General features: G+C 42.6%; 1 protein-coding gene across 1 annotated transcript; it reads right to left on the bottom strand.

Moving 5' to 3' along the window:
* Nucleotides 1-2711: 2711 nt before the first annotated feature.
* Nucleotides 2712-24069, bottom strand: SERPINB5 (serpin family B member 5). Its single transcript, XM_019729364.3, has 7 exons — nucleotides 23964-24069; nucleotides 16471-16645; nucleotides 14173-14310; nucleotides 11907-12024; nucleotides 9192-9334; nucleotides 6897-7064; nucleotides 2712-4735 (listed from the first exon to the last, which is right to left on the bottom strand). Exons 2-7 carry the CDS (start codon nucleotides 16636-16638, stop codon nucleotides 4343-4345), a joined length of 1128 nt encoding a protein of 375 aa, XP_019584923.1. The 5' UTR covers nucleotides 16639-16645; nucleotides 23964-24069; the 3' UTR covers nucleotides 2712-4342.
* Nucleotides 24070-24305: the final 236 nt, after the last annotated feature.

The following is a 24305-nucleotide window of genomic DNA, read 5'->3' as shown; positions in this document are numbered from 1 at the left end:
GATGGAACTAGAAATGGTGACAGTAATGACCCCTGTTGGACCACAGGTTGACCGAGGGGAAGGTAAAGGTGAAACCAAGGAATCAATTTGGGTCTCAACTTGCCATCAAGCAAGCAGGACGCTCATTGCAAGAGTCCCAGCTGTTGCAAGAGTGCTCAGCGTACGTAGAGACTGATTCTGTGGCTTCTCACTAGTCCTCTTCCCCTGGGTAGCTGTGTCCTCACAAGCATGGCCTATTTCTCATCTGCTTCTTTGCTCCTAAATTCTACTTCCTTTTTTAATTGTGGTGAGAACTTTTACCATGAGATCTCCCCTCTTAGCAAACTTTGAAGTGGACAACACCATAATAACTCTAGGCATGATGTTAGACAGCAGATCTCAAGAAGGTATTCATCTCGCATAACTGAGCTTGACAGCTGTTGAATGAGTCCCCATTTCCCCTTGCTCCCAGCCCTTGGCGACCACCACTCAACGCTCTGCTCTATGAACTCACGGGACAGACAGGGAGCAAGCCATGCAGGCTACGTGGGGCTGGCAAGTCTCCTTGCAGGTGCTGAGAAACTCCAGGCACATCTTAATCTCTAATGGAGAAAGAGGCCGTGTACTTTTTCTGTTCCGGAACTTGAGTCAGGAACAGTCATTTACTGTCCCTAGGACACTGTGATCCCGTCACTCGGAACCCCTCACGAACGGGGGCAGCTATTATTGTCCTGGCAGAGGATGATGACAGGGAAGAAGCCACTGAAGAGGGAAATGCCCATCAACTGGATCTTTCCCATCAGTGGGGTGGGGTTGAAGGTAAGAACGTTGAAGAGGTAGTTTCAGGTCAAAGACCTAAAACTGAAAGATCTGCTGTGAATAGCAAATGGCATACAGTTGACTGAATATGACCCCTGTAGAAAAAGCTCAGAATTTCAAAAAATGTGTTAGATTTAACTGGAAATGTTTGAGGGAAAAAAGGACTGCTGAGGTAGGACAGATATTTGGAAATTTCAAAATGGAGAAGGTACAGAGGAGAAGGGAATTCTTTCAAGTGCATTCAGTGGCCGTTTGTCAAGGGTTAGTGCCAGTTGGAGGATGGTGACACCAAGTACAGAGGTTCGAGCTCTAGCAGGACTCAGTCTGCCCGAGTTCAAACACAGCCGTCAGCTTTCGTTAGCTCTGTGACCTAGAGCTGGTCATATATCTCGTCTGTGTCTCAGTATCCTCATTATAAGATGGGATCATGGTTTTCTCTTCATATATTTGTTGTGATGATTAAATGAGATGATCCTACAACCAGTTTACTGGTGACCTGGACTAGGCAGGGTGCTAGGAACAGGCAGCTTAGGGCTTTCCTCCAGTGCCCTTCCAAGCTGACTCTACCTACCCCTAAACCAAATCCCCTAAACTACATGCTCTCCAGTGACTTTCATGGATTAACAAAGACATTTTCAGACATACAAAAGCCCAGAATCCATCTAAATCAGAACATCGGTCTATCTTTTGATTGAAAGCTTCTCCATCCACTAGAGCTGAGGGCTGGATGGAACTCACTACCCCACAGGGAGAAGGAAGTGGGAAGTGGAGGTGGGCTTCCTACCCTCCCCACAACACAGGACCTGTGGGGCCAGGAAAGGAAGGAGAGGTCAGGAAGTAAAGGACCTTACTTGACGGATGCAGTTGGAATCTAGTATTCAGTGTGAGAGGTACCAAACGTTAGCTCCTTTTCACGGGGTGCTTTTGTGGGCTCCTTGAAGACCCCACACCCTCGCTGGGCAGACCTTTTGAGCAGAGTCTCAAAATAACCAAGTCAGACTGCCTCCACATCTCACTGTAGTGACAGCAAAGGAGTAACCGCCTCCACTCCCTCTCTAGCCCGTTCTCCTTGCTCTGCCTTTGGGACCCCTCCAGCCAGCATCTGTCCTTTAGGTAGAGTACCAGGTTTCTCAACCTCCACACTATTGGCCTCCTGTGTTTATTCTTTGTTGTGTGTGGTGGGCCGTGGAGCGAGGCAGGAGGTAGGTCTGTTCTGAACATTGTAGGGTATTGAGCAAATTTCTTGGCCTGTATCCACTAGATGGCAGTAGCACCCCTTTCCCTAGTTACGAGAACAAAAACGTCCCCAGACATTGCCAAATGACCTCTAGGGGGCAGAATTGTCCCTGGTTGAAAAACCACTGGATTAGACTATCCCACGTAAGAGTTAATAAAAATAAAAAAAAAATCAGTGCCTTCTAAATTCCAAAAGGCACTTTAGGTTCCCTGAGCACTTGGCTCAAAGAGGCACTAATCTCTCCCTCCTCTAAATACTCACTAAGCTTTTTCACAGTCATCCCCACTTTCTATTTCATGACCCAGAGAAGGTGGATAATGAGCCAAGAGGGGGGAAACCTGGTTTGGGCCACCCCCAGCAATATCGCACACATGGTATTTTCAGAATGTGGGGCATTTGTCCTTTTTTGTACTCAACATTTATTGCACCACACTCTTTGAGCACACCGTAGGGACAAGGAAAGGGCGGTATTGACTATTAGGTTCAAGGACACCATAAGGAATTTAAAACAAACGTACGTGACATTGAGAACAATGTACTTGATAAGAAAAGAATATATTGTAAGCATATACAGATTCTTTGATAAAATTACATTTTGAGGCGGGGCCCAAAGGGGAAAAGGCTGGAAAAAAGTTTCACGTCCTCCTGCGAGGCCCCTCACTTCACAATGCACTGCTGTGCCGCTACGGGTCCTTCAAGCACTGCCCTGGTCCTTTCCTCCCTGGGGTGACAGGGAATGGGAGGAGGAAGCAAGAGCGGGTGGGCAGGAAAAACGGAAGACAAGGGAATAGGAGCTGTATGATTCTTATTCCTTATTATTCTACATCAATCCCCACAAAAAAAGCATTTGTATACAGGAATGCTTTTGTAAATACAGCGCTTGGTTCTATTCCGAAAATAAATCTAACTTTATGAGATAAAAAAACAAGACATGTAGTTGAATAATATTTTATTGTCAATAGCATGGAAGAAATTGAATATTGATCCTTCAGAGCAAAAAAAAAAAAAAAGAAAGTTGAAACTATTTACAAGGAACGCCAGAGAAGAGGTGAGGGAGGGACTGTCACAAAATCTTCAGTAAATGTGCTCTTTTGATGGTGACATAATATTTGAACTGGCAGCGCAGTGAACTGACCAGACCAACTTTTTAAATTACTATTAATGTAAGTTACTGATGAGCTGTCTACAGTAACTAAACCCAGAGACTTGGAAAAAACACGTGTCAAAGCAGTGGGAGCACTCCAGCAACTTATATTTTCTAAAGGTGTAACTTCCTTTCCTTGCCCACTATTACATTAGACAAAGGGTTCCTTCAACACTCAGAAAATTCTTGTATTGGCTTCCCTGAGAGTCCCTGTGCATTTTAAGTCCCTGGTTGTCACACATCCAAAATCGTGTTGAGTCAGTTAGAAGCCCATGCCAGCCGTCTATCACCAACCAAATGACCAGACGGGCAGTCTATCAAAAGTGAAAGTGAATTTTTAATTAGATCTGAACTTCCCCTTCAGGGGGCTGCACTTCAGCTACTATAGGTCTGCAATTCCTTACCCGACATTCCGAAATCTCAAAAAGTTCTGAAAACAAAGCTTGTTCATAACCTGATGGCAAACACATTTGTCAGCAAACGCTGACACCCCTGGGCTACTTAGAGTTCTTTCCCTTTTGTGTCAATACTCTACGATTTGTGGCAGAAATAGTAAGGTATTGATTTACATACAGGGTGTTGCTTCGGACTCTATCAGCGGAGTTCCATAACATACGGTTTGGGCAACATATTATCTTTTTAAAACCCAAAAAAATCAAGAGTTTGAAGAAAGCATTTGTCCCACAGAGTTTAGCATACAGACCTGTGGCCCTACAGTAGCCTGAACACGTGCCCAAGTTTCATGTGAGCCAGGAAAGTTTTGTGGATCCCGAGCACATTTCTTCAGCCTTTTAGGAAAGTGGGAATGTCTGGAACATTCTGTATCCCAGGGAAGGGAGGCAAAGCTCTGAGACTAAAATCCTCCTTATAAGAATTTTCTTTGTGAAAGATGGTATTCCTGCCCATAACCCTAGATAGTTTGACAAATAATGAATACATATTTCTCCTCTGGAGTGATTCCTTTTCGTTCCAAGCATTGTCTTTTATGGGGCGGGGGGAGGGGACAAAAGAAAAGATGGGCCTATTAGTGTGAGGGCTACATATGACAAGTACCAGAGGGTTCTTTATCCAGCAATATTAACAATTTATCACATTTAGAAAGTGATTCTCTGGATACAGAGTTCACAGAGAAGTCAGGTGGGACTTCACCTGGGCTCTGCGACTTAAGGAGAACAGAACTTGCCAAAGAAAATGATGTTTCGAGTTTTGTTGTGCCTGATGATATAAATAAACGGGTGGTCGGCATTGAATTCATCCTTGTGTTGTAGGATTCGTGATCCTGGCACCTCTATGGACTCCCCACCATCTTCAGTTATTTCTAAGCACACTCTGTGAATAACATTTGAGAGGGCCACGCCCTTGGTCTCTGACATTCCAGAGAAATCAGATGTATTCTCATTAAAGATATTTTTCAGCCCTAGGTTTTCCAGACTAGCCTTGGCATCAATCATCTTTTCCACCTTAAATTTTGGAATGGAGAGTTTGACTTTGGCATTGGCCATGGTGCTGGGATTGGTCCACTGCAAGAGTGTCTCTGAGTTGAGTTGTTTTTCAACCTGAAGGACAAAAGAGGGAAGAAATGTTTTTTTTTAATTTTTATTCCCAGTTGTAAAAGAGAACCTGCTTGATGCAAAGCATCAAGTGTCACTGTGAGCCCAGTTTCGAAGCAGTACAGATGGACCATCAAAAATGGAATTGGCCCTGCAGTTTTGGTATGAGACTGATTTCTCATAAATGGTCTACCAGCTAAAATTCTCCTCCTCCCCACCCTGCAACAATGGTCCCTTTGTACTGAAATTTATGAGGGCATTTCTTTTAAGCTATAGAGTAGCTTTATAGAAATAAATGCATGGGTTATGATGGTGCATTAAGTAATAGGGAAACAAATATAAATTCGAAGCGTTTTTATACATAATGTTTCTTGAATGCTTATTTTGATTTCTCTACCAGTAAATTCATGTACCAGAATATTCATGTACTAGACATGGCACCAAATTCAGTAACTCAAATTAAAACTAAAGTACGCTTGCTTGAAATGAGAATTTGACCTATAACCATTCTTTAATAAGATAATAGGTGGTGAATACATCCATTTCAGATGGTTTTTTTTTTTTAAGTCAGAGGTAAAAAAGATAAATATGTGAGGAGATGGATGTGTTAATAAATTAGATGGAAGGAATCCTTCAATAATTTATATGTTTATCAAATCATGGTATACATTTTAAATATCTTACAATTTTATTTGTTATTTATACCTCATTAAATCTGAAAACTAATAAGTTACCATGTTCTCAACCTGCATAAAAACTAAATATTCACCTACCATAATAGGAAACCCCTAAATCTGTGTTATCCAGTGCAGTGGCCAGTATGTGGCTATGAAACACTTGAAATGTGGCTAGTGAGGACGGAGAAATGCTCTACGTGTAAAATACACAACAGATTTCCAAAACAACAAAGAATGTAAAATATCTCATTAATGATTTTTATAATGAATGCATGTTGAAATGACAGTATTTTGGAAATACTGGGTTAAGCAAAATTTTTTATTAAATTTTTTTGAAATGAGAGATATTCAATGAAGCATGAAATGGTTTAGTCATAAAATTCTTCACTGCACAAATCTTAAATTGCTCCTTTTGCTCTGTACGTTAATAAGGGGAAAAAATGGTATGAGGGTATTTTAGGTCCGTAAGTAAAGCGCATGACAGCTGAACAATGGCTGAGAGAGAAAATGAGACCAAGGCATGAAGTAGAGTCAAAGAAGAGAACAGTGAATAAAAGAATAGACAGGCCTTACAATTCAGTGAACAACGTGATGGATGAAGCATAATAAGTGAGGTAACAGGGAAGATGGTGACCAAGTTAGATCGTCCTCTGGAAAGTCAGGGAGTCACTGAGAAGTGACTGGAAATGCAGTGGGAGACCCCTGGGCTCCTCATGATTCCCTCCTGCTCCTGGCCAAGGACCCAGGCCCAGGTGGAGGGAAGCTGGGAAGCTGGGAGGGGAGGCCTTGAGCTGCCGGCCAAGGCTGACAGAGCAAGGGGGAAGCTGAAAGGCCATTCACAGACAGGCATTTCAATTTTGTGCCTCTTACAACCTGCCTAAAATATGGAGCACAATAAAATCTCATATATGTGTGTATGCATTAAAAGAACTTTTCAAAACCCACGGAACGTACAACACAGAGCGAATCCTAATGTAAACTGCGGACTTCAGTGAATAATCACATATCATTATTGGCTCATCAGTTGTAACACATGTACTATGTTAATACAAGATGTTAATAATATGTTAACTGTAGCCTAGAGTTCAGAACACAGATTCCAACTTCCTGGGCTCAAATACGATTCTACAAACTACTGACTAGTCATGTGGCCAAGCCAGTTACCTTTCCCTCTGCGGCTTAATTCCCTTGTGGGTGAACGACTATGGTAATAGGTTCTAACCCTAGGCCTGTGCTGAGAATCAAATGAGATAGTTAAGTACAAATAGGGAATTTACAGTTCCTGGCACACTGAAGTGCCAGATAAATGCTGGCTGTTTTGAACATTAGAGAGGAGGACCCAGAAAGGACCACAAAACCCTGGGAGACGACTCAGCTGGTGATGCATAAGCCAGGGCTGTGGCCCCTGTTCACAGCCGCACAGCGCGGCTCACTCCTCTGTTTGCCCCCGTGGGCGGGACCTTCCGGCTGCGCTCCGCCCCCCGCCTCACCTTGTCCAGGCAGGTGGACTCGTCCTCCACATCCCTGGGCAGCAGGATGAGCATGCTGAGGTGCTTGTTTTGAAAGGGGAGCTCTATGACCTTACAGTTGATACCGTCGATGTGGCCCATGCAGAACGTGGCTTCCAGACTCATCATTTGCACTGGCTTGGTTTCCGTCTATAGAAGCAGAAGAAATCTGGGCTGCTTGCTTTTCAAGTCACACAAACATATATATATATATATATATATATATATATATATATATATATATATATATATATATATATATTCCCATAAAAGACAATGACATAAGCTTTTATATATACACACACATATATACATACATAGCTACACACACACATCAATTTGTATTTGTTATAGTTCCATGAAATACCTCAAAGATTGCTCCTCTTTCTTATAAGAGGGGCAAATTAATGAGCCCTTTGTATTTTTAGGTTAGCAATACATAGCTGTGTGTGTGTGTGTATCCTCTTTGTGAGACTAGGTACCACACTAAACTTTTAATAATATACTTTCATCAATTTAGTCTAGCCTTTAAAGTAGACACCGAGGACATGAGGGAACAGTTAGTAAAGCCACTCAAAAAGTTTGGGGGCTGACAGAAGCAATTCCAAAGAAACAAAGGAAAAGTAATAGCCTCTGCTTCAAAAGAAGGGTGTGTCCCCACGCAGCTTTGAGTCGTGTTTTATTGCTTTGTTGAGTGAAACACTGAGAGATCAGTGACATTTAAAAGCCACATTTAAAAATCCGAGGAGCTGTATGTGACAAATATTGCTGAAGAGTCTGACATTTTGTGCCTGGCATGTGAGACGTGCCCCTGTATGCGTGGTCAGTCCTGCCCCTGGCAGGCAGCTTGGGGAAGACCCACTGTAATTGGGAAGACAAACTGAGCAAGAGGAAGCGGAGGGAAGAGCTGGCTCCCTCCCTGGATGGGTGGGTGAGGTGAGGAGGTTAGCAGCCCTCTCAGCAGTGACTGTCCTCTCCAGGGACAATGCCCAATGGAACTTGTATAAAGACCCATGGTGTGCACAAAGACCAAACAGGTTTAGTCTTCTATTGACTGTTTATTCAAACTGACCCTCAGGGATTGGTCATTCATTCAACAAACTTTTGCTGAGCACCTACTAATGTGCTGGGGCCTGGGCAAGGAGTTATAGAAACCGAGATGTAAAAGGCATTCATTGCCCCTGCCTTTAAAAAGCCCACGCACTCATGAGGAATCTAGATAGGTAAATAAATAATTAGAATTGACTATGGAAAGCACACCTGGAGTGTGGGGGGGTAGGAGGCATGGGGGAGTAATGAGAACAAAACTCTATGGATATAAAGAAAAAGTAACAAAAGTCACTCCAGTGAACTCAGGTATAAATTGTATCTTGAAAGTCTTTCCTTCCTGTGTTCTAGCATTAAGGTTACAATATTTAGCAAAAACATAAGTGATTAATGCTAGGTACTTTAGGTGCTGAGAGGAACCTGAAAACCAGAATCAATGCAGAGGAGGTAAGTAAGCTACCTTCAGATGCTGACTGAAGTATACATTTGAGTCTACATTTTTAGCACAATTCAGATCTCCTCAAATGAGACCAAGTCACATCATCATACAAACTCCTGGGGTTTCCTAGATCCTCTAATGAAATGGGTCGATTTTCCAGGTTCGGTTCTTTTGTTTCTTTTATAGGAGAGGTACTTTACCTATGTCCATGAATTCTTTCTAACATGGGATATGGCCTCAATTATTCACCTCAATAGTATTAATGAAACTTCAAGTTTTTAATTCCTCCCCATAATGATGCCCAGAGCGGCAGGTGAGTAAGCTATACTCTCTCCTTCAGAGCCAACAAGTACCTCAAAGCATCTTATCAATTAAAATATCTGAACCCTTTACTTCACTATGAGCAGATGAGAAACAGAAGAGTAGATTAACCTCGAATGAGATTCTCAAATGTCCCAGGTTTCAGGATGTTCCAAAGGCGTCTCTCTGAGGCTGGCTTTCGGTCTGTTTCTCTCCTTGCTTTTCTTGCTAATGGTCCTAAATATTTGTAGCCATTTTCCAGTAGGTGTTTTGGCTTTATTCACTGGGCTCTAAGTTCTATAAGCTCTCCCTCAGCTCAGACCCTGAGGACATTCTGGAGAAGAGTGAGAGTCTCTGGATTGTGGTTCTTTTTTTCTACCAGGAAAGGCATGCTACCCCCTGTGCCTCAATTTCCCTCATCGGAGTGGATTCCTATGGTCCCTTCTCTTGCTGTGATTTTTCAGATCTATAGTTGGGACCCTTTGACCTACCTTGTTGACTCGGAAAGGGCATTCTTTGGTTTCTGATTCAGGAAATTTCTTCATCCACTTTCCAACAAAGTAGGCAGCATTAACCACAAGGATTTGGGTCTGGTCACTTACACTGTTGTCGGATAAAATGTTCTCAAAGTGGCCTGCAAACAGTTTTAGGAAACCACAAATTGCACAGGGTTATTCTTCCAAACCACATTTGCTATTCGCATGCCTGTCTGCTCACTGGGTATTGAACACCTGCTAGAGCCATACGAGCTAGGGTTTTGGTAGCCCAGCCTCCCTCCTTTCTCTCTATCTAAGAGAAAGGCCACAACCAACCTACCAAAGACCCTTAGGGAGGAGAATGAAAGGAGAGAAGAAGGGAAGAGGAGGAAGGAGAACACAAGCCACCACTTTTGAACGTCCATCCTGTACCCGACCATGGGCTAGACACTCATATACATGACAGCACATGTTTCTCCCCATGTTACAGATGAGGAAACTGAGGCTTGGTGGGAAGTCACTTGCCCAAGATGAAACACGAGCAAGAGTGGATTCAGGATTGAAAGCCTGTGCTCTGGAATGAAAAGGCACAGCTGCTTACGTTTCACCTGGCCCTGTGCTCAGCATTACCCGTGTATCGTTCGCTCACTTCTCTCACAGTGATCCTATGAGGCAAAGACCATCATCCCCATTTGACAGTCAAGGAAAATGAGGCTCAGAAAATGAGGCCAGGGCGCTTCATAATGCATGTGGCTGGAAAGCAGTTCTGACACGAGGACAGGCCTCCACCTTCTCCCCAAATTGCAGTTATGCAGGCAGCCTGTTTGCATCAACATAGCTGTCCTCACCACCATGGGCTCAGTGACAACTGTCATTACTGTACCGCTCAAATCCCCCGAGAGCGAAAACAGTTCACTGGTGATAATCCCTTAATAAAACTATGTCCTCACATTTCAACAGCACTGACATTTTCTGCAAAGCGTTTTCATTTACCACATGTCTTGGAGCTTCATACCACCGCCAGGGACCCCTTCACAGGCCTGTGACCTGTGCATGACGGGCCCTGCACTGGTTTAAAGCTCTGCTGTCACCATCTTAAAATTCTTAATACATTTTTTTAATAAAGGACCCTGCATTTTCATTTTGCACTGGGACCGGCAAATTATGCAACTGCTCCTGCCAATGCTATGGGATGTGTTGAGTGTGTGACAGTGTTATTGAAGAAACCTGAGACCAGAGAGGTGGGGGAGCTGGTAAGTGGCCGACTTTCAACGTAAGTCTCCAGCTCCCGATTCCAAAGTCTGAGGTCTTTTCATTGAACTACATTCTCCAGTAAAAGCCTTCAATGTATGAAGATTTAAAATCAAAGGCCGTTGGAGAGAAAACACAATTATTTAAAAATTTTAACAGCAAAACTGTTACGCAGCCGTGTAAACAGGAGCTGCTCTTTGCTTAAAATTGTTTTAATTTGTTTAACCTGATGTTGTTACCTACACTAGGTTTTTCTTTACATATGAAGGCAAAGAAACTTCATTTCAATAATATATATATATATGGTGTGTGTGTGCATACATGGCTATGGCTACCATATATTATCTTGGCTATCACACTTTATCGGTTAGCTTGTATTATCTAAGTTGATCCTCACAATAACCATGTAAAAATTAAACTAGATAACATAGGCCCCATTGTGCAGGTCAGAAAACTGAAACTAACTTATTCAGTTACTAAGTGGCAGTGTCTACAGTGGAATCTGAGGTCTTGAATGATTCCAAGGCCATGTTCTTGCCACGTCCTCACTCTGCAGTTGTAGCATGGATGCTATCATTCCTGAGTCCTCACAGCGAGAAGGCCATTCAGACAGGAACTGTGTCTCCCTTGCTCAGAACTGTATCCCTCACTAGCCGGCAGTTACTGCAGTGGTGCCAGAAAAATCCATCACTGCTGTGTACTCCTACACGATCAGGTGTTTTGTGTTCCAAAGGGTCCCTCCCTGTATAAATACAAATGTGTTCCTGGGACGGGGAACATGAGTGCTGATTTGCACTCTGACTCGTCTGAGCTCCAATTCATTTCTAGCAAGGAGGACTACTCATAGAGAATTTTAATGGAGGGAGGTGTCAGGGGAGGGAGAAGCTCGAGAGAAGCATTGAGCAAGAGACTCTAGTAGAAGTTGCAGAAGAGACCCCAGGGCTAGCAGAGGGCTCACCAAGATGTGGATTTGTGGGACTAAGGACAAGTTTCCATCCACTATAATTTGTTTTCTTTCTTTTTTCTATTTGTACATTTCACTGCCTAGGACTCTCTGTCCTTTTTTCCTTAATACTTGTTGCATTTTTTGAGCTAAAAGTGACCTCAGGGAACATCAAGTTATAGTCCAAGCCATTCATTTCCAGACTGGAAAACTAGTCTCACGACTTGCCCAAAGCCATACTTTGTTAGAGGCACAGCTGAGGCTCCAGGAGGGTGTGTGGCAGCTCGTGGGAGAGCAAAGCAAGTAGACTAAAACTGAAGCGCCAGGAATTTCTGCCAAGTGATGACATGATGAAGGAAAGGCCCAGAAATCCAAGTTGTTGAAATAAGTGGCTTGATAGGCGAGAATTTAGCTTCTGTAGTGAAAATATCCCAGGAATCCTCCACGTGTTCAATCTTATGCTTAGCAGAAAGATTCATGAAAAGGCAGGGTCTGTCTACTGAGCGATTTATAGCAGAATAAATAAAGAGACTTGCCATCTGTGAGATCTTTGATTGCATTGTTGATCTGGCCTTTTGTTTCTTCCAATTTGTCTTTGAAGTCAACTGTTTCCATTTCTTTTGCATAGGGTCTCTTGGTAGAGCTGATGAACTCCTGAAAAAAAATCCAGTTCATAAAATCACAAAGTACTCACAATCTGTAGTCAAACCATTACATTGTTACAAGGTTCTAACAAAAAGACTTTTAAATGTCTGCTATTATGAACACACTTTCAAAATCTGTACCATTATGCAAATTGAAACCTCATATAGAAATCAATAAATTTTCTTTGTATTAAATGTTTCATTTCTTCAATTCTAGGACAAGATCAATTATTAAATGCATCCATCAATTTAGTATCAAATTTGGGGGGGGGGAATACTTTGCTAAATGTACACAACAATTATAATATGGATCCCGATTTCAGAAACATTAAAATGTGAATATATACATGCATGTGTCTTAGGATAGAAGAAATATAGAGAAAAGAGCAGAAAATTCTTATTCTCAATGAAACAAACAAATACTCTGTAGAGGCTTGCTACTCAAGGTGAGGTCCAAGGACTGGCTTCAACTTCACCTGGGACCTTGTTGGAAATGCAGAATCTCAGCCCCGGCCCCACCCACCCAGACCTACTGAATCAGAATATGTATTTTAGCAAGATTCCAGGGTGATTCGTCTGGCGTTAAGTGTGAAAGACAGTACTGTGGAGAACATAACAGTGATTCTAATTCTAATGCTTGTTAAAGATACAAAACCCTCTGTCCCATGTCCCTACTGGTCTTGATTCAGGTGATCTGAAGCCAGGAATTTGCACTTTTAATAAACACCCAGGTTGTTCTGCTGAAGATGACCCTCCTCAGACCAGGCTTTTTTGCACTATTGCTAGTAGACTTGCAAAGGATATAAAACCAACAGGAGCCAAGGAAAGCAGCCTCAAAAAAAAAAAAAAAAAAAAAAAAAAATCCCTTACAACTCTTGGTTTGGTTGAAATCATCCCAAATGTTGAATAGAGAAGTTCAACCAAACTAAACATAGCTGATTTAATGTCTGAATTCAAGTCTCCTTGAATTTCTTCAGAGCAGCTATAGCCTGAGCCAGTTGGATTCTGTTAATTGCAACCCAGCCTGGGGACTGAGTGCTGCCAATGACTGATAGAGATGGGGCCACCTAAGAGCATTAGAGCCTCAGCAAGTCCAAAGGCCTCCACTGTCCTCACTGCCAGCAACAAAATGTATTGAGCATCGCCTTAAGGACCACCTGGAGAGTCCCACGCCCAGGCCCCAACTCACATGTCGATTTTTTTTCAATTCCCCAGGTAATTGTTGAAAGAAAAATGGCTCTGTGTATGTGACTTCAAGCAGTAAGAATAAACTCACAACATCTAGTGACCAAAATCCTCAAAAGACCTCAACCAGAAAAAACAACTAGCTACTGCAGAAAGTAATAAAGCTATGGTAAAATAGGTAACTGGTAGTCAAGATTTGGAAAGCTTGAAATTCTGACCATCCAAACACAAATTGAATCAACTCTGTATTTCTAACATAGAGAATGAAACTCTATGTAGTCTAGGATATTGGCTATGTGTTTTAAATACAGATTTTTTAAATATTTGATATACTCTGGGATCAAATTAGAGTACCACAGTATTCTTGACATGATTCCTTAAAAAAAAATTTTTTAAATGGCTGAAATTAAACACTCAGAGCTACCTTGTGTAGAGATCCACAAGACCAGCCTAGTAAAACAAATAAAACCAATCTGGGACTGATGAAAACTGTTAATTCATACAGTTACCATTTTTCTTATTGATTTTGACAAACATCAGAACACTGTATACATAAACAATGAGAAAGAGAACTGAAAATGTTGTCCCAGGCTGTATGCCCTGCTGTTTAACGGGGAAAGGTCTAAAGCATGAGCTGTCTTGCATCTATAGAGATACATTTATCAGCAATTCCATTTTCCATTTCTCTGAGTGAGGAAGCTAAGAGGAAGGGTAGGATTTGTGAGCATTTGAGAGGGAAAAGGGAAGCCCACAAGCTTCTTTATATTTTGAACTAGAAGATGTGACTGCAATTGATGCCCGCTGTATTCAACTATATCTCCACTAGGACTGGTTCATTTTAATTAGCCTCAAATCATAAATGAGCAGCCAAGAAATGAGTTTCACTGAAAAACAGAAAGTTGTGAGTCAGACCATGTGAAAATAGCACTCCTGGGAAAAGGTTACATCTTGCTAATTGCTTTAAACCACTTACTGTGGAAGGATTCAGAGACTTGTCTACGTAGAGCCTTTTGATTAGTTTCAGTGAGTAGAAGGAACTAAGTTTGTTTACATCCGACGTTACAGTTTGAAATCCAAAGGGCACATCTTTGACATTTTCAAAGTGAAAGACCTGTAAAGACCAAAAAAAAAAAAAAAAAAATCCATGACCCATGAAGCATTATCTCTTCCCACTGCAGGGGATACATGGTAACTGTCAACCACCACAGGGGGATACAGTATCTCCGGGTTCCGTTGTCCCATAAAGCAAGGCTTCTGAAACAACACTATTGACATTTTTAGCTGGGTAATTCTTTGTTGCAAGGGACTGTCCTGGGCATTGTAAGGATGCTTAGGAGCCTCCCTGACCTATTAGGTACCAGTAGCACTCCTTCCTCTGTTTGTGACAACCAAAAGTGTCTCCAGACATTGCCAAATGTCTGGGGGGTGGGGAGAGGGATAAAACTGTGCCCACAGAGAAGCACTGCCATAAAGATCCTTTTCTCTGGATTTAACGATAGGGAAATTTTGCCCTTTCTTCAAAATGATGCCTCTATTGCTCACACAGAAGGCTTTTGGAACTTGCAGAAGAGTGAAGCTGGATTATAATTTCTATCCAATTTAGAGACAAGAAGAGAGAGATTAGTAGCAAGAGAGACAATCACTAGGCAGGTATCAGATTCCAGGACAGTGTCTCTTCGCCAGGGTCTACCTGGTCCCTTTAGTGGCTTTAACAAGTACCAAATGGGCTGATGTGGCATTTATGGTAGGCAACCGCCATAAACGGTGGGCTAATTTCTAAGCCACTTAAAACTAGGATGCCATCTTCCAGACGGCTTATATCCTCTTGTTTTGTTCCTAACTTTTCTTTTCCAATCAATAGCCCAGCACCTCCTCTGTTTCACGGTGCCACAACATGTGATGTCAGCATAAGGTGATTCTCTCCTCACACTTAACTCATAATAACGGTTCACAGAGGCCACACCTCAGGGAATGTCACTAAATGGGCACATTGCACTAATGAGTCATACAGCCTCGGTATGGCAGGGTCAGATTGGCTGGTCCAAGGCAGTGCATAATTCTCATGCATCGTGACAGGTCAAAGGACCAGAAAATTAAAGAAGCCAGGGAACTACTGCTGAGGGAACAATTGCGTGTACTGAGAAGGCCATAATTATTATTTTTGAAGAACAGACCCACTACCAGGAAGTTTGCTTCTGTGTCCCTTCTCTTCTGGGACCTGAGAAATGAGGAATGGGAGAAGGGGTAGGGATTGGGGGGTGGGGAGGTGAGAGAGCAGGACAGATGAGAAGATACATTCCTCTTCCCACAACTAAGGGTTCTTTTTCAAGTCCACTCAATTTCAAATCCTTCACATATTATGACCCAAATCACATTTCCTGGTCATATTTTTTTGGGATTTATAGGTATAAGATGTTCCCTTTCTAAATGCTATGAGCTCATACAAAGACTCTGTTGAACCTAGAATGATCAACATAAGAAGAATGATGGAATGGAATTAGAAGGGCGTGTACATACATACTATCTAAAAGTAAATGGAGGGGATGGGGCTGGGAGAAATGGGTGAAGGGGGTAAAAAGGTACAAACTTCCGGTTATAAAATAAGTCATGGGGATGCAACGTCAGCATGGTGACTATAGTTAACAAAACTGTACTGGCTATTTGAACATGAACAGAGTAGATCTTAAAAGTTCTCATCACAAGAAAAAAAGTCTGTAACTATGCACAATGATGGATGTTAACGAGACTTATTATGGTGATCATTTTGCAATATATACAAATTTCAAATCATTATATTGTATACCTGAAACTACTATAATATTGTATGTCAATTGTAACTCAAGAAAAAAATAAAGCATGATGCTATAAATACATTTTGTGCATAAGACAGGGATGTATATTTACGCTCTTTCTGGTTGGGGTATTGGCAGTGGAACATTTAATAAACACCATCTTGATTGATCCTTACAATATAACATGTAGGAAGATGTCGGGTAACTTGTCAAAGGCCACTCATTAGTGCGAAGCTTGTGATTACCTAGCAGACCCCCAGGTTCTCCATCACAACATGGTGCCTATTCTCAAAGTGGGTTGCAGGACAGATAAACAAGCTTTCACATTTAAAAGTAGATGAAGAGAGTGCCAGAAGTGGCACAACTCTGACTCGGAGCAATTTTGACCACAGAGCCCCCGTTTGTCCTTCCTTCCACACTGCCTATGTGTTCTAGTAACTCTATTCCCACTCAAAGCAGAAACAAGTTGTGGGGCTTACCTGTCCAATTTCGTTTGCTGTGTCACCTTTGGTTCCTACTTGAGCAAGTGACAGGGAGGTGGAGAGACAGATTGGAGAGAAGAGGACATTGCCTGCTGGCTCCTTTTCACACAGTTGTTTGAACAGGTCAACTGCAAAAGCTGAATTTGCCAGCTGCAGGGCGTCCATTGTGGGCCTGCAACAAAGGAGAAGCATGTGGTTGTTTCTCAAGCATCTTTAAAGTGTCCTCAATTGCGTTCTGCCAACCCAATAAGAATTCTCTTCAGACAAAGTAATGGTCTTGGGTAGAAGAGAAGAAGGAACTTCCAGTAAAGGCAATTTAAAAAGCCAGTGGTGAATGAACTTCTGAGCCAATGCCCTGATGTCTGAAAGATCCAGCATGTGAGGTCGTCTGTGTGTACAGCTCTGTGCAGAATCTCCAAATTCAGGCCTACTCGACCACAATGGACATTGAAAGGAGCCCAGCGTTCACGCCTCTTCCTCAGCAAGTGGTCAGAACAGTTGACAGCACTGATCAGAACGAGCTGGTTTTATTTATCCATATTGTTTCAATTAGGATTTAAGTTAAACCATACGAAATTGAAATTTTGTAAGTCAAAAACAGTCAAATCACAGCAGCTTTTGTGTGATTCAGTTTACTATTTACTAGTAATTGTTATGGGTTGAATTCGTGTCCCCCAGAAAGGCATGTTGAAGTCCCGTCCCTGAATACCTGTGAATCTGACCTTATTCAGAAAGCAGGTCTTTGCAGATTTACTCAAGCTGGGGTCATTAGAATGGCCTTAATCTAATATGACTGGTGTCCTTATCAGAAGAGGAGAAAAGACACAGAGACAAACATGCAGAGGGAAGATGATGTGAAGATACCCAGGGAGCAGGCCAAGTGACAACAGAGACAGAGATTGGACTGATGCTTCTAGAAGCCAAGGAGCTCCAGGGGTCACTGGAAACACCAGAAGCTAAGAGGAAGGCATGGAACAGAGTCTCCCTGACAGCTTTCAGAGAGAGCATGGCCCTGACGACACCTTGATCTAAGACTTCTGGTCTCCAGACCTGTCGGAGAATGAATTTCTATTGTTACAAGTCACCCAATGTGTGGTACTTTGTTATGACAGCCTTAAAAGACCAATACAGTAAGTAGTGCCTTAGCAGGGTACGTGGCATATGGCAATACGTAATAAACAGACGCTGTTCCTGTGTTTGATGTTAGTACATTACCTACTATATGGAAGACACTATACACAGCGTGATAAGCATCACCTGAGCCCCTCCTTCTCCGAGTCTGCATTCTCTTTGGGCAGATATGTAGAAAACACGTAGAATGCAGGGCTGCCTATGATGTAGGAGCGGTATAACAAATAACACGGGAGTTAAGGAGCGAAAGGGCAGCTTCAGCTGAAAATGTGGAGCCTGGTAAAGTGGAGAGAGCAAGCGGGCCTCCAAGGTTTGTCTGAGAACTTCTTATTCCAAAGCAGACATTCCCTAAGTGGTGTCTGCTGACCCCTCGCTGTCCCTAAGCCCCTTTCAGTCTACCCATGAGGTCAACACCATTTTCATAATAATACTTAGACATGATTTGTCTTTTCACTCTCAATCTCTCACAAATATATAGTGGAATTCTCTAGAGGCTATATGACGTATCTTCTAGGAAACCAAGTATTGAAGAGATTTGCAGAAATGGAAAACAGTGTACTCTTCTTCCCACATTTTTTTTACTTTTGAAAACAGGTATGTTTCATAAAAACCTGTTATCCATGTTAATATGTAATTGTAACATTATTGTAATGAGTTAGAAATAAATACTTCTAACTTTTTCCAGTTTTAATGTCTAATTTGCAAATACTGATAGGTATAATCAACATTTTAAAAAAAAAGAAAAGAAAAAGAAAAATAGCTCTTTGGGCTCCTCAGTCTGAAGAGTGTAAATGGGTCCTGAGATTAAAATGTTTGAGAACTGCTGTTCTAATGAAAGGTCTACCTATCTATCTAGTCCAGTAGTTACTGACCAATGCGGAAGGCCCCCAGGTAAATGGAGAAGTCAGGGCACATCCCTTTTCTAGGAGGCAATCCAACCTGCATGGACTCTCCAGGCTCGGCCTGACCCCAGCACAGGATGTCTCTAAGGAACATAGGTTGATATTACCACCCCTGGGTGACCGCTGCATAGATCAAGGCTTGAAGCTTTCCCCCAAAGCAGTCAGGTACTGTGCAGTCATGTGTGCAGAGAAGGAGAGCGAATAAGACACTGAAGGTCATCAGGTAGGACATGCTCCCAGGTGTCAAAGCATCACTCAAGATGAAGGGCTTCCTTCAACCAGGACCCAAGGATCTGTTACAGTCAAATGCATGAATAGGTTCTTATTTTTGTACCTTCTAGTTGAACAGAAATTCAAAATGCAAAGACGTAAGAGTAAGATCAAGAAATGGGTCCCTGGTCTTTAAACATTTTTTCAGAATTCTCTCTTTTATGGGACATATGGCTTGTGTGTAGGATGGACTCATAAGGCTGTATCTTGGACCCTGTAAAAGCAAGTTCATTAACAAATATATATATTGTTGACCTGTGCATGCTCACTGGTCATCGCCAGTAACTTCCTCCTTCACTTTACGTCCTGATAAGCACAGCTACCGTGTTTCCCCCAAAATAAGACCTACCCCAAAAATAAGCCCCAGTTAAGATCTTCAGCCAGACAGACACATTTAGTACGTTATGACGATGTTCCAGAAGAAGATGACATGACTGTATTTGAATAAATGGAGATTGTTGTACGTGAAAAACTAAGACAGCCCCTGAAAATAAGCCCTAGTGGAGCAAAAATTAATATAAGACCCGGTCTTATTTTCAGGAAAATATGGTAGGTGAACTCAGGTCAGTGTTCTCATTGAAAACCTATTACAAAAGGGAACCTGAAGTCAGGGCGGGCATCTCACATTTCTTTAAGATATGCACCCTTATTCTTTCCCCGGGTGTGGTGTCAGGATGTGCAGAGGGCAGCGAGACAGAAATGGAAGCTTGTGGAGTGTCTCCAGCAGTATTTCGATGAGGAAATTAAAAGAAGCTTCGCAAAAGGCTTGGGGAATCCGTGTAACAGACTTTCAAGACAAGCTGTCTGGCTTTCCCCAGAAGCAAACTGGGCCTCCATCACGCTGAGTTTGTCTACATCTGAAATTCAACATGAGCGACTTCTCCAGCAAATGGATAAGCCTCAGCCCAGACCCCTGCAAACTTCTCAAACCTTCCGCTTGAGGCCTCATCACATTCATAATATGAAAACGCACCAACTGCTCTTTAACAAACACAAGTCGTTCTTCCCAGAATGTATTTAACCACCTCCAAGAAGAGCAATGTGAAGGATTTTGCATAATCGATAACAAACTTTACTTTTAAAGTAGGACTTCCTTTTGGTAGGAAAACCGTGTCTAAGACTTTGAAATGCTCCGCTAAGGGACTCTGACAGCAAACACCTAGAAGTGGATTGAAGAGGAAGGAAATGTTTGTGTTACCATTTTGTTCCGCTGAAGTATTACTCACCCATTTATTGTATGACTGTGAGATACGTTTAAGCTAAATGGCTCTGAGTACAGCTCATGGTGGTTTTAAGTACAGTTAATTACACAATACAATTAACACTGTGTTGCAATCCAAGGCTTAGATTTGGGTCCCTGTTGAAAAACGTAAATGTGCGCACACCTGACCTCTGAGGCTTTCCCATGGGTGGCAGACACTTCCTTTCAGAGTCCCTTCCTTCATACAAGAGTCCTCAGTGCATGAGTCCAAACAGGTCTGCCGTCCCACCCACGTGCTGACTAGCTCCTTTCTCAGAAAATTCTCCTTAGGTTGGGGAAGCTCACAGCCCTTAATAGTTAAGGTCCCAGTAACAATGATGCTGTTTGGTGCTTGACAAAGGTGTCAGAAAAGGTCTGGACTTGGACCTTGCTGTAGGGACAAACAATCACCAACTACATAATTAATCAGATTGTGCATGGTAAATGTGATGGGTTGTTTGGTGATTAGTCTCAAGTTACCTAAGAACACTGTGAAGAGTTAGTTGGTCTGAGGTAGTTCACGGGAGGACTTTGGCCACAGCCAATTGTCACCTCACTGTGCTGCCACAAGACACTCAAAGCATTTAAACGGATCTCAGCAATGTGAGCAATACACCCGCAGGAATATACGTCAGGTTCCTACACGGGCCATTCTGCATAGCAAATGCCAGGAAAATTACGGGTACAAGAGTAAAGAGATGAGCGATTCCTACATAGTAAAGTTACCTATCTAATGATTTGTGTTCAGAATGCTAAAATTGCTGCAGACCTTTTTCATTTTATTATCACTTTGTTACAGAGATCACTTCTTTGGTCTTCATGAAACCCTTCTAACTGGTTATAAAAAATAAAGAGAATTCCGTTTACAGCTCCAATGTAGGAACCACTACATCTTTTTGTCACTTACAAGTTTAAACGTCACTTTTATTTTAACCAGAGAAGAGGGAGGTGGAAGTTTAAGCAATAATACAAATGCAGCAAATGAGCAACAAAAAGTTGTAAGGATTTATTGGGAAGTTGCTTTTAATTGCTTTCATTTCATTGCTTTCATTTAATTTTTTGCAATATGTGCTAAAATCATATACCAATATGTCCTAATTCATATACCTTTAAAGGGGGACAAGATCTTGGAATGGATTTAGTCTGGGTCCACCTCTTCATTTTACAGATGAGGAAAGTGAGGGAGACCGAGATGAAGTGGTTCTCCAGGCCACCCACGCAGGAAATGAGAGAGTTGTTAAACCAGATCCGTTGTTCACTTCTCCCAGCACCCAACCTGGTGCATCCGACCATAGCTTCCCACCATCCTAACCAGTCACTGTGTCTTCGCTGGTCTTTGTTCTCTCAGAAGTCTTTAGTGCTCCAAGACTACTACGTGTCCTGCATTTCCCCTTAAGAGATACCAACATACTTTGCATGGGTTTTTTTTTTTTATCAACACCAACTTTTTTCCGTCTGATTTTCCTACTTGAAGAATCTCTTGTTCTCTGTCTGCCATTTATATTGCAAACTATGCATATCGTATTGCTTTCATTTAATAAGTATTAACTGAGCACCTAATGCGTGTCCAACACCAAGAGAGGCATTAAGAAATCAAAGGTGAACGCAGCACGGGTCTTGCGTCCACCACGCTGTCAGCCTGGAGGTGTGATGCATGTGGTAGATGTGATGGGGGCACAAGTGGACACAAGAGAAAGCTCACTTACAGTAGAAATCTCAGCAAGATCCCCTCAGACAGTGACATCTAAGTAAGTCACACTAAAGGTGACTCCTAATGACAAATAGGAGTTAGCTATGCAAAAATGTGGGCCAGAGAGAACTGACATAATTCAGACTGCAAACTGTCCCAAATGAATGGAGATGCACGCACTAGAATGTGAGAAGGACTTACAGCTGGTCACTGGGCCTGCAGAAAGATTTCCAATGTTTTCAATGCATCTAAGCCAGTGGTTTTCTAACTTTGTAGACCCTGTGGGCGAGATACATGCCCTATGGATAGGTTGACCATATGGCCCACTTTGCCGGGGTCAGTCCTGGTTAATGCTGGTTGTCCTAACATTAGCAGTAGTGCCCCTTTCAATCTCAAACACATTGTATTTTGAACAATATATATTCGCCCTACCTACAGACCATCTACCACACTTTTCTATACACGTGTGCATGCACACACACACACACACACACACACACACAGAGCTATGTGCATAACTTTCTCACCCTTAAAATCTTTTTCACTGTGTCAGATTATTGTGGCTATCATGCAGCCTAACCTGCCTCATATAACAGATGAAGAAAAATGCGGCAAAAAAACTCTGTAAGTATTTGGTGTAGCCAGTCCTTAGGCGATGCCTTGAGGAACCTTGCCTATTATAACACCTATAATTGAATGCCACCAAACACAGCCCGTATTCTAACTTCATAAGGAAAACAACCAGAGCCAGATTAAGAAAACAGGAGATCTTGCAGCTTCTACCGTGCGGAAGAATATCATGAGGATTAAACGAAGTGATGAAATGACTAGATGTGTATGAAAATTGCTTTGTTGGCAGGAAATCACACCACAGCCATCAGTAATAAGATCGACTGCTTGATTTCCAAAGGCAGGAGAGCGTCTGCTTTGCTCACACATTCTGCTCCTGTTTGTTTAGAAACCTGACCTTGACCACTGACCCATCCTACTGCTGCCTAACAGTAACCTCGAGCCAGACTGACCACGCCAGAATGACCAAAACACTGCTGAGGCTGCATACTCTCAAAGTCAACCCACAACCCAGAGGGACTGCCGTGGCAGGATTCAAGGCATTAGGAAGCAAAGATAGAAACCTGTTGAGTCATTTTCTCTGGAGAATCCTGTCTACAGGCAGCTCCCATCTCTCCACCCATCGAGGAACCCCAGCAAACATTTGCACCTACTGGTGGGACTGAGGTTTGAGACCCACCGAATTCTATTCAAACCTTCTGAGTGGCAGAGAGGGTGGAAAAGTTTTAAGAGTACCTAGGATGTCATAGAAACGCCCACGAGCTTTGAGTCTGAAGGCTTTACTTCTACTTACAGTGCCACCTATAAGCTGTATGACTTTGGACACCTCTGTGAGCCGCACTTCTCATCTACAAAATGAGGGGCTGAGATGAAATATGTCTCAGACCCCTCAGCTTTGTGAATCAGAGGCGAATCTAATAACAAGTCCACTGAACAGCCTGGCATGTTAAGTTGATCTTTAATGATACGCTTAAATGAAGCCATCAAAACAGTAGCATCTATGAGAAAGAAACTATGACCCAACGAGTTAGAAAAGTTGTCCAAGGATACGTTTGAAATCTGTAATTTGTTTCAAGTATCCTGAAACGCAGAAACAGGAAGGGAGACTACTTCTGCCTGGAAGTAGTTGCAAGAAAGTGAATGCTGACTAGATGCTTTAAAATGTCAAAAAGAACAAAGAGCAGTTCAAAAGTCTGACTCAAACCCACAAAGGCAACCAGGAAGGTGAGCCAGACACTCAAATACATTTCCACCTTCTCCAGATTTTGAGTACCACACCCAATACTGAAACCAGCATTGCAAAATTTGTTCTTAATTCCGAGAAACCGACTGAAAATGTGCTCCGAATTACTTTCTCCTTCACGAATCACACTGTCTTGCCCCTCCCCCCATCACCACCACCAAAACCTCCTAGCCAAGTTATTTCTTCACAGTCTCACCTTGTACGGCTAAGTGATTTCGCTCCCTACATGGCATCCTGGTTCTCAAAGGATGGAGAGCTGCAGATGCTGCCATGTGGGCGCTGGGGGGTGGGGGGATGGGGGGACTGGGCAGCAGTGCTGCATCCTATCCTGAAAACAATCCATTATGTCGACTTTGTTCACCATCTTGAATCAGCTCAAGCACCTCTCTTAAGAACTTCCCCCAAAAGGGAAATCGCCAACCCTGCTACCCCCACTCTGCTTACCTGAGTTACAGTTATGCACGGCAAGGGAAGAGGAAAGCAAGACGCAGGACCTGGGTGTAGAGGCAACTCTGTGGGGCAGAGCAGCCTGCCGCTCACCTGAAGCCCGGGGCCCCGCCCACTGTGGCCACTCCCACTCTGCACTCTCCCTCCCACGGCTACACTCTCAGCTCTTACTCATGTCTCTTGGCAGCTTGTCCATAATTGAAAAAATTATTCAGGCTGAAGGTGCTGTTGTCTGCACAGCTTCTAAAGGCCTCCGACATGCTCAGGCAGGAAGGTGAGATGGTAAATCCTGCCTTGGGCTGAATACATACATACATAAAGGGCAACCCTTGTAGTCAC

Source organism: Rhinolophus sinicus, chromosome 4, assembly GCF_057876585.1.
Source record: "Rhinolophus sinicus isolate RSI-liver-muscle chromosome 4, RSI-T2T, whole genome shotgun sequence".
Classification (NCBI taxonomy): domain Eukaryota; kingdom Metazoa; phylum Chordata; class Mammalia; order Chiroptera; family Rhinolophidae; genus Rhinolophus; species Rhinolophus sinicus.
Note: the sequence above shows the minus strand (reverse complement) of the source record. Positions and strands in the feature narration are given on the sequence as shown.

Coding starts and splice junctions, on each gene's coding strand:
- SERPINB5 (XM_019729364.3), bottom strand. CDS start 16,638: ATGGACGCCCTGCAGCTGGCAAATTCAGCTTTTGCAGTTGACCTGTTC. Junction 9,335..11,906: donor AATCAAAGATCTCACAGATG/GCAAGTCTCTTT, acceptor AACTGTTTGCAG/GCCACTTTGAGAACATTTTA. Junction 4,736..6,896: donor AGTCCACCTGCCTGGACAAG/GTGAGGCGGGGG, acceptor TTTGTCCTTCAG/GTTGAAAAACAACTCAACTC.